At 31.3% G+C, this 13337-nt stretch overlaps 1 protein-coding gene across 2 annotated transcripts; it reads right to left on the minus strand.

Moving 5' to 3' along the window:
* Positions 1–16: 16 nt before the first annotated feature.
* Positions 17–5209, minus strand: LOC103503991 (inactive protein kinase SELMODRAFT_444075-like). Of its 2 annotated transcripts, none has more exons than XM_008468415.3 (9): positions 4770–5209; positions 4152–4490; positions 3909–4042; positions 3120–3214; positions 1570–2609; positions 1255–1412; positions 1046–1122; positions 520–844; positions 17–448 (listed from the first exon to the last, which is right to left on the minus strand). In XM_008468415.3, exons 2-9 carry the CDS (start codon positions 4393–4395, stop codon positions 299–301), a joined length of 2223 nt encoding a protein of 740 aa, XP_008466637.1. In that variant the 5' UTR covers positions 4396–4490; positions 4770–5209; the 3' UTR covers positions 17–298. The 2 variants fall into 2 exon arrangements, with proteins under 2 accessions (XP_008466637.1, XP_050939183.1); XM_051083226.1 differs by having other exon boundaries at positions 4152–4608.
* Positions 5210–13337: the final 8128 nt, after the last annotated feature.

The following is a 13337-nucleotide window of genomic DNA, read 5'->3' on the forward strand; positions in this document are numbered from 1 at the left end:
TTGTGGGTCCTCAGAGTTTTCAGCTTAAACTAAAGCCTCATGTGTATAATCATTAATCACAATTCACAACTCAAATCCAAATACATTGGGGATTTTGAGATTCAATCCCTTTCCAGATCAAATCTAAATATAAAAATATACAGGCATGGAAATAAACAATCACACCACTAAAGAGATCAAATAATTTTGAACCTAATTTAGGTGATGGCTATGATTGATTGGAGAAAAAAATGGACAGCAAATGTGAAAGAGTTTTGTAAATTCTTTGACCTTTTCTATTCAAAACTTTATCTTTGTTTCATTGTGAGAGTGTACGAGTATGGCTTCTTCTTGCTTCGATTTGGTTGTGAGACGTCAAACCGTCCAAGTGTGCACTTCTGCAGCCGACTGGGTCGAAGTCTAAACCAAGAGGAACAACTGGATCTCCTCCTTCGAGTACTCGAAGAATCTGTAAACAACTTAGACATTAAAGAACTACCACAGTAAACGTTTAACAAAAATTGGTAATTGAAAACAAACCTTTGACATTGAGGGTCTTGATTCAGGATCTGGACATAGACACAAGGACGCGGCACGAACCATAGAATGCAGTTGATAATAGAAGTCGGGGGATTGCTCGGACGCCATGCATGGATCGACTAAATGATTACTACTAGCTAGTAAATGTTGAATTTGCAAGGCAGAGATGGGGTGGAACCAATCTGATATGAATTGTTTTCCCTCTAGACGGTGTAGCTCACAGCTTCTTCTGCCACTAATCAACTCTAATAAAACCATGCCAAATGCATACACATCCACTTTATGTGATACCATACCGCCATTGATGTACTCTGGTGCTAGATACCTGTGGTACCAGAAGTAACTAGATGAATCTAGTAATAAGAAAATCTTAACGTTTGATCATTGTTTTTGTATTTTATTTTATTATAGACTTAACTTTTTACAATTTAAAACTCAATCATCAAGCAAACTGCGTAATCTTTGCAAGTTATAGCTTTGAATATAAACGGATAGCTTCTCATATAACAGGATTTAGAGTGAATACCCTGAAGTTCCAATAACTTGCTCCTCAACACTGGTAGACCATTTAGAATGCCATCTCGCCAGTCCGAAATCAGCAACCTGATGGGATAATTAATAAAGTGAGAAGATCGTTTTAGAATGGGTCTGAACTATCATCTAAAAGAACGGATGTCCTGGAAAAGAAAATAAATGCTTCAAAAATGAATAAGATTATGTCAAGAATCAAAGTACCATGGGTTCAAAATCATGTGTTAGGAGGATATTGTGAGGTCTCATGTCTCTATGCACTATACATCCGACTCTGCAATCTTCATGAAGATAACGCAAACCCCGTGCTGCTCCTATTGCTATTTTCTGCCTTGAATGCCAATCTAACTGGCTTCCATTCCCTGCCAATGACTGAAGCTTAGAAACCCTATGATTGAAATACTATAATTTAGAAATAAAGCTAGCATGTCGTCATGATGAACTAGTGAATATTAAGCAGATGAAACAACCCAATTATATTAGTTGAAGAAACATCAAGGAAGAAGCATTGAACTATACCATGTAAATGGAAATCCAACGAACCATTGCATATGTACTCATAAACCAATAACCTCGTTGTGTCCTCTATACAAAATCCAATCAGCAACACAACATTTCTGTGTTGTGCGCAACTCAATACTCGAACTTCCCGAGAAAAATCAGCATCTGCTTGTAAGCCTCCACATTTCAACTGCTTCACGGCTACAACTTGGCCATCTCTCAAGATTCCTCTATGTACAATTCCGAAACCACCTTCTGCCAAGAAGTTCATATCTGAAAATCTGTCAGTTGCTTCTTCGAGCTCTTTGAGTGAGAACTGTCTAGGAGGTTTTCCAAAAGCTGGAGCCTTGTGTTGACATATTGAACACAGAGGAGGTGGTGCAGAGGATGCTCTGCCCAAGGAGACAGCATCCCTGATATTTGAATCCACAATGTAGTCTTTTCTCTCAGACTGGTTGAGCCTCATATCTTCAAAAGTCGTACACTTCTCAAGACTTGTAGGATTACTGAATGGCACCTTGGGAGTTGATGCAAATCTAAGGAATCTTCTTTTGGACTTGGATAAAGTTTTTCCTTCCGAAATGTTATGGTTCTGAGAAATCCAATAGACACATTTTTGATTTGAGGCCACAGATGTTGGAGGTAGAGAGAGAACTTTTTCTTCCATTTGGGTGGATGAAGATAATGACATGCTTAAATCGTTAGTCTCATTAATCGGCAAATGATTTCCTTTCAAGTTTCCTTCATATAGCGGGTTTTGCTCATATACAAGGAAAATAGAAGACACCGCCTCAGTACCCAATTTTGACACTTCTTTTGAAGATTTTCGGAATGAGGCACCGGGTTCTTCTTCTGGTCTGCTTGCTAATGGAGTTGTCTGCTTCATCCTATTTTGTTGAACTTTTCGAACAGGAGAAGAATTAGCTGAAAAAAAGGGAGTTTGAGGTTCACTCCAGCACTCCAAGTTAAGTCTCAGAACTTTCGGTTGAGACCCTTTCATAGTAACAATATTGCAGCTAAGTTCTTCGAGACAACTCTTTACCTCATTCTTCAATTTCCTGGTCAACAATTAGCTATGACATTAGATCTTGAAACTTGTTTATTGGTACAGCCATCATGTCATAAAAGAAATAGAGCCAAACAAAAATTAAAAGAGGAAGCATAGGTCTTAAGATCCAACAAGAAAAAGGAACAGAGGAAAAAGAATCTCAATCAATAATAATTAAGTAGCATTCTGTTAAAAGGGATATCAAACAATCAAATCCAAATTAAAATACAATTGGATCCACATAATAAATTAAATACTTTGGATAAGGTCCATAAGTATTGGTTTACTGGGTAATATTTTTTCCACCGAACCACAATCTATGAATGCAAATCTCGCGCAGCCACTTATTCTTAGCTAACGCTGTTTATAGTGCCGCAGAACAAGCTTCCAGAGGTAACTTATTATTTACCCAGCATGTAATGAAGTTCTAAATAATTGTGTTAATCAAATGGTCTACTCGCGTGACAAGATCAAAAGCCTAAGAAACATAAAAAGCTAGTACATTCTGGGGGAAAATTACCTGTCTAGTATGACCCAGTTAACTCCTTTTAACTTTGCTTCAGAAGCGACAGATCCTCCTTGTGTTCCTGTAACCACTTTAATCCTCACTTGAACCTGAGAACCAATGGGACATAATTGGGTTTACCACTTATTTTAGTGGCCAATTATCACACATGCTTAGTTTAATTATAAAAGCCTGATAGATGATTGGTCTTCCTATTAGCATACATCATAATTAGTCACAATTATCATCCTACACCACACAATGTTGTAATCGACATCCTCATTCCTTCAATTACACAGATCCAAAGCTCAGTGTACCGAACTTTATAAATTTAAAACTCCAAAACAACATGGGGAACCATCAACATATTAGTTTGGTTTAGGCTTGGGTCCATGTTACAAAATTTAACCCCATTGAAGAAGCTGGAAGAAAATGGGAGAAAGAGGGGAGAAAAGGTAAAAGAAACCTTTTTCCCACTGTCTTTTTCAAGGGTTCGAATGGTCCCAAATACACATGTATTCCAACCTGGCCCTTCAATCATCAACCTAATTAGTATTTTCCCTTAAAACAAATGCAGACTCCCTTCCATATCCTCGAATCTTCTAAACTCAATAGCACAATCATCAAGCCACAAGGTAAATCAGACAAGTTTACTTTTTTGTTCACTAACCAGACAATGACAACTAGCTAAGAAGTGAGAGCGTGGTCCATAAAAATGCATTTGAAACGACGTCGTTTGAAGAGTCAATGGCACAAGAAACCTATTATAGGAAAGAAAAAAGAAAAAGAAAAAGAAAATTGTACCTCAACTTGATTGTGGAAATGAAGCACCATCTGAGAACAAGACTCGGAGATCTCCTGTACCCGATCCGGCAGATTCTCTTGGACAGCACTCGCACAATCCCCGCTCCATCTGTGGAAATTCCAGAATCTTCTGCCTGAACACACACATATTCAAACATGCCTTAATCAACCAAAATTCAATCTAACTTGACAGTTGTGTAATGACCCATATCAGAACAAATTGTAAAGAATTGGCGGAATTACCAGTTTTCTCGACTGAGAAGACGGCGAGTAGAGTTATACAGTCACCAGGACGGACGACATGAGTAAGAGCCCAAGCCAGTGCAGATTTGGAAATCACTCTCTCAGCCTTGACGGCGACGATAACTCTATCCGGCGCCGTTTTGGCACCAGGAGGTTCTTTTAAAGCAGCTTCAACTTGGCCTGGGAACATTTCAGAAGCCAAGTCCTGAATGTTTTTACTAAACGTGAAGGCTTTTGAGAACATGAGGAGATCAAGGAGCGTGAGAAAATGAATTTGTGTTTAGATATGTCGACAAGCGCCAACGTCATGCGGTGGTTGTGACGATGATCCTCTACCGACTACAAGGAAGGGCAAATTAGTAATCCAACATTCGCGCTAAAATTCATCAATCAAATGGAAACTTCTGATATTTTCTCATTTTGCGGAATTAACTTCATACTGTAGATTCTCTCTTGGCTGAAATACACAATTCTATTCTCAATTCATAATTCAAATATCTACAATACAACTATTTATATATTAAACTGTTATTTGATCATTTGATTCCGTCAATGAAATCAGAAAATAAGTAATCGAGTACCTTGGGAACGAGAAGAGAATGAAGAAAGAGACCATACCTATGTGAGAGAGAGAAAGCGATGTAACGATTGGCAGGAGTTGCTCCACGCGGCTAACTTCAATACCACTGCTATCAAAAGAAAGAGTTGAAACGGATAGATGCGGCTGCCGGAGAGGTGCTGATGTGGAATTAAGGAAAAGAAGCGTCGTATTGTTTGAAAAATGCCAGAAGGAAAGAAAGCGGGAAACAGAGGACGGAGTTGGTAATCGGAAAATTGATCGCGGGCGTTGATTGGAGAAAGATAGATGGAGAGCGGAGAGAGAGCTCTGTTTACAAACGGTTGAATGAAAGTGATGAATTGACTTGCGCGCGTTTCGACGTTATGCGATCCGACGCTCTGCCGCCGTTGAATCTCTTTAAATAAGAGTTTAACTGACACAAAGGTTAATTTTCAGTGGTTTAGTTACAAAAATTTCTAATCAGACTGACACAAATATTATCAAATTCAATGTTGGAAATTCTTCTCTCCAACTTCAAAGTATATATATACACTGGCTTATATAATATTAATCATCGGTTTTTTTTCAAGAATAATAAAACAATACTAATTATTTACATTTTATAATAAAAAAATCACTAAATATAAAAATTTATTACCTTTCATTTTGCTAAATAGTTTATCTATTTACCATTTTTTTACCTCTAGAATGAATCTTAAATTTAATATAGATTTTAGATTTAATTTTCATAAAAATGAGTTAAATAATAATAATACTTGTAACTTTTCACAAATATGTGATTATATTATAAAATTTTAAAAATATTCAAAATGACATGGATACAATTTATCTATCAATATAAATTTTTGCTGTGTTTAGGAAATAATTTGGTTCGTCCCTTGAGAAAAAGATAATTAATAATAATAGCATTAAAAAAAGGGTAATTAGTAGTGTGAACTAAACTTTAAGCTTAAATGACATTAATAACTAAAATTTGGTATTTAAAAGCATGAAAACTAAAATGAAACAAGTCTAGAAGAACAAAAGTTAAAATGATATTTCTTTTATATTGTACAGGGTGGGGTCGAATCTCAAATCTCGAGGTTGATATTATAAATTCTTCGTATTCGCTTAAGACCGTAATAGTGTTAAAAAAAAGAAAAAGAAGAAAAAAATATTCTATTTGAATACGCTATATTATTAATTATTTTAAAAAATCATGTAATTTATATGTACTAAAATTAATGTGTCACGTTCTTCTCAACTTTTTTGTTTAACATTATGTAGAGTGGAAAAATCAAACATAAAATAATTGATACTACAAGCTTTATACCAATTGAGGTTTGCTCACATCGGTACGTACGTTCACTCAATGTTAAATTAAGAGTTTAAAACGATTTATATACATAAATGTGATTATCTTGTACATGTCAATTACGGTTAAACTATATTCACGCTTATAACATATATTAAATTATTTTCTTCAAATTTTTAATAAATTTTGCTTAATTTTAATATATTATAATTATGAAGAATCGTTTTTTTTTTTTTAATTCGCCTTATTTTTTAAATTTTGGATTGTAAGAAAAATAATAGTAAGTTTCAAAATTTATTGTTTATATATCTTTTCATAGGTATGGAGTAAGGATCAAATCAAAAACTTAATTTTGAAATGACAATTAATATCTTATATTTCTACTCTACATTTTGTACTATAAAAGGAAGCTTGTCTTCATAAATCCAATCGTATAAAACCAAGTTTAGCATAAAATATTTAAATTTTAAATGTTAATTCTTTTTTATTTTTCATTAAAAAAATGCAAAAGTAGGAATCAAATCATCCATTTTTAGTTCAAATTCAAAAATTTAACCTTGTAGTGCAATTATTCAATCTTTGAACCTCGAAAAACTTGACTAACGAGAATGCTTTTATGTGAGGAAATTGAAATTCAATTTTTACCCATCCAATTATATCAATATCAAACATTTAATTTCATTAAATTGAGGCCTAAACTTAAACACAAGTGTTAGAAATTTTTGCCCTTTATTCAATCTACATTAATTCATTGACTAATTAAATAATAAAAAGGTGACCATAACTCTAACATAATTGACCTGAGAGATTGATGGTTCAAATTTTCATACCCTCACCTTCACAAACTAACTAGTTTCAATAAAATAAAGCTTGGCTCAAAGTTAAGTTTGATAATGACATAAATTAACTGTTAAATGATTATTCCAAAATTTACAAAATTCAAACAAAATCCAACTTTATTCTAGAGTTCTCTATTAAAACTTCTCACTATAAGTATGATCACAATTTTTTAAACAAGTATGAATCGACATTTTGTCAAGTCTATCCTTTTTCAACATATATTTTGAAAAAAATAAAATTAAGATTGTATTACTTATCTAGAATCACTTTAATAAATTTGAAAATTTAGAGTACAAATTGGTAATTTCAAGAAGAAGAACAATAAATTTTTTTTTCCCTTCTATTAATAATTGTCTAAACTATTCAAAAGTTGCTAATATATATAATGTGTATGCTAAATTAGAATGATGTAATGAAAACGGAAATTGGCAAATTAGTAAAAAAAAAATTGAAATGAAAGGGAGAAAAAAGAGGAGAAGTTTGAAATAAAGGAAGTGGGATTTAGATAAGAAAATTAAAAAGATGAAAAGGAAAAGAAATAAAAGACTGAAAAAAGGATAAAGAAAAGTTAGTCAAATTTGTTGGAAATTAATTTTGAAAACTTGAAGAGGGAAATCGGTGGCTGACCCGGGTGAGGGTTGGCCCATAAAGCCCACAACCCATAACCATGGGTCCGTGCCCAATGGGGACCGCCTTCCCCCTCGGTGCCAGCCAATTGAGCCTTTCTTTTCACTGTCTCCAATACTTCATTGACCCAAAATTTAAAATACCATTTTCTTTTTCTTTTTCATCATTCCCAAATAAATTTAAGAGTTTTACAAGAATTAGAACTTTATTGGGAATTGAAACTCAACCCCTTGCTGTTAATTGAAGAATTCAGAGTTCAGACCCCCCCCCAAAAAAAAAAAAAGGTATTGTCCACAATTATTGGGATTAGAATTTATATATATTTATAAATACTTTGAGTTAGGGATTTGGGATGATAAATAATAGATAAGGTATTATTATTATTATTAGTAGAGGAAGAAGAATCATGTGACAAATAATAATGAACCAATTCAATGGGCATCTCCAACAGAAATGGACCACTTTCCTGATTTATGACAAATATTTTGGCAATTCAACCATTTAATTCCAAAATCAGAATGGCTTGTTGTGTGACAATGAGAACATAATGTTTTGAATTTTAAGATTTTTTATGTTATATTTTGAATTTTAAACTATGGTAGCAAAGTTAAGGAAAAATACCCATTTTTATTTCAAATTTGTATACTCTTTTGGGGTCTCTAAAAAATATAAAAAAACGACAAAATATTTACACTCTATAGAACAATTTCAAAAATGGAAAAAATTCATAGGCCCACCGTGTAAAATACCAAAAATTCCCCGTCAACCACGCCGTCAATAACGTGCGCGTAATATATTTGCGATCGTTTAGATTTGGTTATTGTTTGATACGCGATCGTTTAGATATGATTACAATTTATATGCGATCGTTTAGATATGGTTCAATATATACGTGATCATTTAGATATGGCTACAATGCGATTGTTTAGATATAGCTACAATTTATACTGCGATCGTTTAGATATGCCTACAATTTAATTTTTTTACACGATCGTTTAGATTTGAGGACCCAAATCTAAATGATTTTTTTAATTCTTTTGGTACACGATTATTTAGATTTATTTACACGATCATGTACTTTTTTTACACGATCCTTTACATTTGGTTACTCCAATCCAAATGACTTTTTTTCAAGATTTTTTATGCATGATCTTTTATTTTTTTTACAGGATCGTTTGCTTATTGGCTACTTCAATCTAAATGATTTTTTTTTCCAAGATTCTTTATACACAATCATTTATTTTTTTTACACGATCGTTTACATTTGGCTATCCCAATCTAAATGATTTTTTTAAGATTCTTTATACACAATCTTTTAGATTTTCTAATTTTGTTCTTATACATAGTCGTTTAGATTTGGTTACCCAAATGTAAACGCGTAAAAAGAAAAAAAGAAGAAAGACGATGGAAAGAAATCAAAAAGAAAAAGAAAAAGAAAACGATGGAAAGATTAAACAACATAAATAAAGAATTGAAAAATAAGAAAGATGATGGAAAGAAATCACAGAAAAAAAAAAAAGAAAGACAAAATCGTAGGAAAAGATGAGGAAGACGGAATAACAGTAGACGAATTGCGAAGAAGAAAAGAAAGATGGAAGTACAAATTGAAATATTTAAAAAATGACTAACTTTATGGACTTTGTACACGGGTGAGTTTACAATTTTGTTATAAGTTTCCCTACTCTTTTCTTTTTATCTTTTTAACTTGATTTCAACTATAAATTTTTAATTTTATCAATTTTGACTCTAAACTTATTTATACATCAGGACGTAATCTTAGAATTTAAAAAGTTCTAATTTTATTTTAACCCATTAATTATAAGTTTTTGCTCTAAGTATAGTTAAAACAGTAAGCTCTTGTACATGTACTGAGTTACATAAAAATAACATGTGAAATTAATAGATCCCTAGTTTTCTTGAGAGAATAACAACATTTGAATTAGTTTTTTTTTTTTAAATTAAATTATGCATTTTGGAAATGTTGTTTAATGATTAATTTAGACACACGTCAAACTTACTTTAGCGTGAAGTTTTTATTGAAATTAAGAAGTTTTATGAAGATTTTTTTTCTTTTTTTTTTTTTTGTAAAAATTAGTTGGTGAATTAGTGAAAATTGAATTGAGAATAAAATTGCAATACTAAGTAAGTTGTGGAAAGGGTTATTTTAAATGATATAACAAAACTGTAAAATATTTACAGAACAATTATAAAAATAGTAAAAGTTCACATACCCACTATAGAAAATACAAAAAATGTCTCGTCAACAACGCACGTAATATATTTGGTAATGTGCGTAATATGTTTGATAATGTGCGTAATATATTTGGTAATGTACGTAATATATTTAGTACATGATCGTTTATATTTGACTATTGTTGGTTCACAATCGTTTGTTTATATTTGATTATCAAAATCTAAACGATTTATTTTTTCAATTATATCGTTTAATTTGGTTACACGATCGTTTAATTAATTGGATTATAAGATTAATTGGGTTACTCGTTTAGATTTGGTTACATGATATTTAGATTTCGCTACCTCAAATCTAAATGGTTTTTTTTTCAAAATTTGGTATCATTTACATTTGGCTAAATGATCTTTTTCAAGATTTTTTATACACAAATCTTTTATATTTGGTTACCCTAATCTAAACAACGTAAGAAAATGCGTACGTAGCGAACAAAAAACAGAGAAAAAGAAAAAAGACGATAGAAAAAAAATCAAATTTGGTTACCCAAATCTAAACGACGTAAAAAAAGAGAGAAAAAGAAGAAAAACGATGCACGTTGCGAAAAATGAGAAAAAGAAAAAAGATGATACAAAGAAATCAGATTTAGTTACCCAAATCTAGACCAAATCTAAACGACGTATAAAAGGAAAGGAAGAAAGACGAAAAAAAATCGCAGAGAATAAAAAAAACATAGTAAAGGAAGAAAGACTATAGAAACAAATCGTAGAAAAGAAAAGAAAAATGAAAGAATAAACCCGAAATATTTAAAAAATGACTAATTTTATAGGCTTGGTTACCTAACCGTAAATATATTTTAGTAATTTATTATATTTATAAAAATTTAAACTATTTAAAGTCAAATTTAATAAAATGGAAAGTTGATATTCGCATTAATATCTAAATTGATTTTTCTTTCTAAAGTTAATTTGGAAGGAGGGAAAGGAAGGAAGGAATCTAGGAGAGGGAGGGAAATTTTGAAAGTAAAGGGGTTAGAAAGTTTTGAAAATGTCAACATTTTTTTATCGAAGCCAATTCTGTCATGTCTTTTGATGCAATTTTCAAAATTAGAGCTTAACAAACTAAGAAAGTTTTCAAATCTGGTAACAATTATTATCTTCAAATTTTAATCAAAATAAAAGTTAGAATAGACTAATGGGGATAGTTGCAAAATACACAAAAAAAAATTATTAATATTATACTTGTACCTCAAACCTCTGAGTTCTGCAAATCCTAGTAAAAAAAGAAAAGAAAAATCAACCCACCATTTAAAATAAGAAATATAAAAATGTATATATACATCGACATACTATTGATGCACAACAGTCGATACGCTTGATATCCCTCAATACATCTATATTTGATACCTTTGATAAACTATTGATGTAGGTTTAGACGACCTGTGCACTTGATACATTTAGATTAAAAAAAAAAATAAAATTGAAGTTCTTCCTCGAAACAACAAACCCTCTCCTAACATCATTCTTTCACGCCACCACTCCTCCACACTATTGTCTTTGGCCACTGCTTTACCTCCCCCGCTAGATACATAACTCTATCAACTGACGTATACATGTTCGAATGCCAATCAACAATCGGTGGTGTCGGTCACCACTTTTCTCTCTTTCTTTTCTCCAATATCTCTCTTACACCAATTAGCTTCTCGTCCCTTGCATCTATTGACCATCGCACGCCTGTTCACCGGTCATCCCTTTTCTCTCTCTATATCAATTCATACTTTAGGATAAATATAGAACAAAAAATAAATTATAAATCAAGACTTTATGTTTACATAATATTTGCAAAATATCAAATATTAGTTACACACCAAAAGTGGTATATATAGATTTCAATTTTCGGTATATTTGATATTTTTATACATAAATATTAATGGAGAACATGTGGTTGACCTTTCTTCTTTTGTGGAGGTGGGGCCACAAATTTTGATTTTGTATAAATAATGAAATTTCCCTAATTGATTAAGAGTTAATCCTAGTAAAACTTCACCGCCATCACCAAATTTAAAAATAATTTAGCAAATCTATTATTTCTTTTTCCTATTTACGGACAAAAGAAAAAAAGAAAAAAGAAAAAAAAGTTGAATTAAAGGAATATGAACCATCTATATTTTGGTTGTTTTTAGTTTCCTTGCTAACCAATATGTTTGTCTTGATTGGTCCCACACGCCCAACATTTCTAATAATCTCTCCATGTTATAAAATAAAGAACAGAAAACAACAGAGAGATAGATAGAGAAGAAGGGAAAAGGAGAATAATGTTCGTAAGAATAATGGTTACAAAACTAAACATAAATAAGGAACAAGAAAGTTATGAAGATTAATGGGGAGATTAATTGATGAATTTATAACATGAGGAGGTTATAGACATATAATAATATTTAACTTTAATTTAGAATATTCATAGTCTATATTATATAAAATAAATGCCTTGTTAAAACCTTGTTAGTTAAAAACCTAGTGAAAAATATCATAGTGAAAGGAAAAAGAGTACATCATATTGTATATTTTACTAATTGCCTCATTAAAACCATTGCTAGGAAGATCCAATGGAAAAATCATAGTCAAGAAAAAAAAAATTGCAGTATTTTTACTCTCCCTCATGAGTACATCATTTGAATTCTTCGAGTTGTCACATTTCAATGTTGTGCTTAAGTTTTTCAAATGTTGGAGTTGGTAATGCTTTTGTAAATAAGTCTGCCAAGTTGTCTTTTGAGAATTTTGTTGAATATTGATATCAAAATTTGATGCTTTTTCTTTACCTAAGAACACTATTGGCTAGTTTTGTACATCATCAATATCGCAACATGAATTAAAGTAGTTGTTATGATCTGCTTCATAAGTTGCCATAATATAAAAAATCTTCTATATGTACTAAGTAACTCGTGTAAGATCTAACTCGCATGAGTTAGATAAATAACTTGCATCTTCATAATCAATTAGATCACAATTAGATCTATTAGAATAAAATAAATTCACGCGAGCTAATAATTTTTTAATTAAACATAACATAGTTTAATTCTACTTCAATATTTTTGGAGAAATGTTTTTTTTTATATGTACCAAAATTACTAAAGATATTACAACAGGTAGTGTATAAACTAGTAAAGATATAAGTACATTTATTTCTCAAAATCATGGTTATTTAAGACCTCAAGTTTTTTATTATCTTTCTGATACCAGATATAATTTTTTTTTTCACATGACCAAGTGAATGAACCACCCTAGGAAAGTTCAATGATATAATTACTCCAATTTCATTTGTTTTATGTTTTATTTGCAAGTTAAGACAAAACGTATAATCTCAAATTCTTTCTAGAAAAATTCTATTGTCTTTGAAATTTCTTCAGAAGTTTCTACTCAAATTATCATTTCTTTTAAAAGCTATGGACAAATATTAAGGGTTATTTTTATACCCTCATATCAACAAAAATGTAATAGGATGATGATAGATTTGGAGTATTTTATAACTCTTTTATTATTGAATCATATGATTTTATAATATTTAATCCTTCAGGGATAGAATTATTAAATAGATTCATATAAATGTATAATGGCTACATCCATAAGGTGTATGTTAAGCTTTTCATGTACAATAAGA

The sequence above is a fragment of the Cucumis melo genome, chromosome 4 (genome assembly GCF_025177605.1).
Source record: "Cucumis melo cultivar AY chromosome 4, USDA_Cmelo_AY_1.0, whole genome shotgun sequence".
NCBI classification, from domain to species: Eukaryota; Viridiplantae; Streptophyta; class Magnoliopsida; order Cucurbitales; family Cucurbitaceae; genus Cucumis; species Cucumis melo.

Bases quoted from the DNA above. Each gene is read 5' to 3' on its own strand.
- LOC103503991 (XM_008468415.3), bottom strand. From the start codon at position 4,395: ATGTTCTCAAAAGCCTTCACGTTTAGTAAAAACATTCAGGACTTGGCT. The intron at 3,215-3,908 runs GTACAATTTTCT...ATTGGTTCTCAG, and splicing joins ATTTCCACAATCAAGTTGAG to GTTCAAGTGAGGATTAAAGT. The intron at 2,610-3,119 runs GTAATTTTCCCC...ATTGTTGACCAG, and splicing joins AACTGGGTCATACTAGACAG to GAAATTGAAGAATGAGGTAA.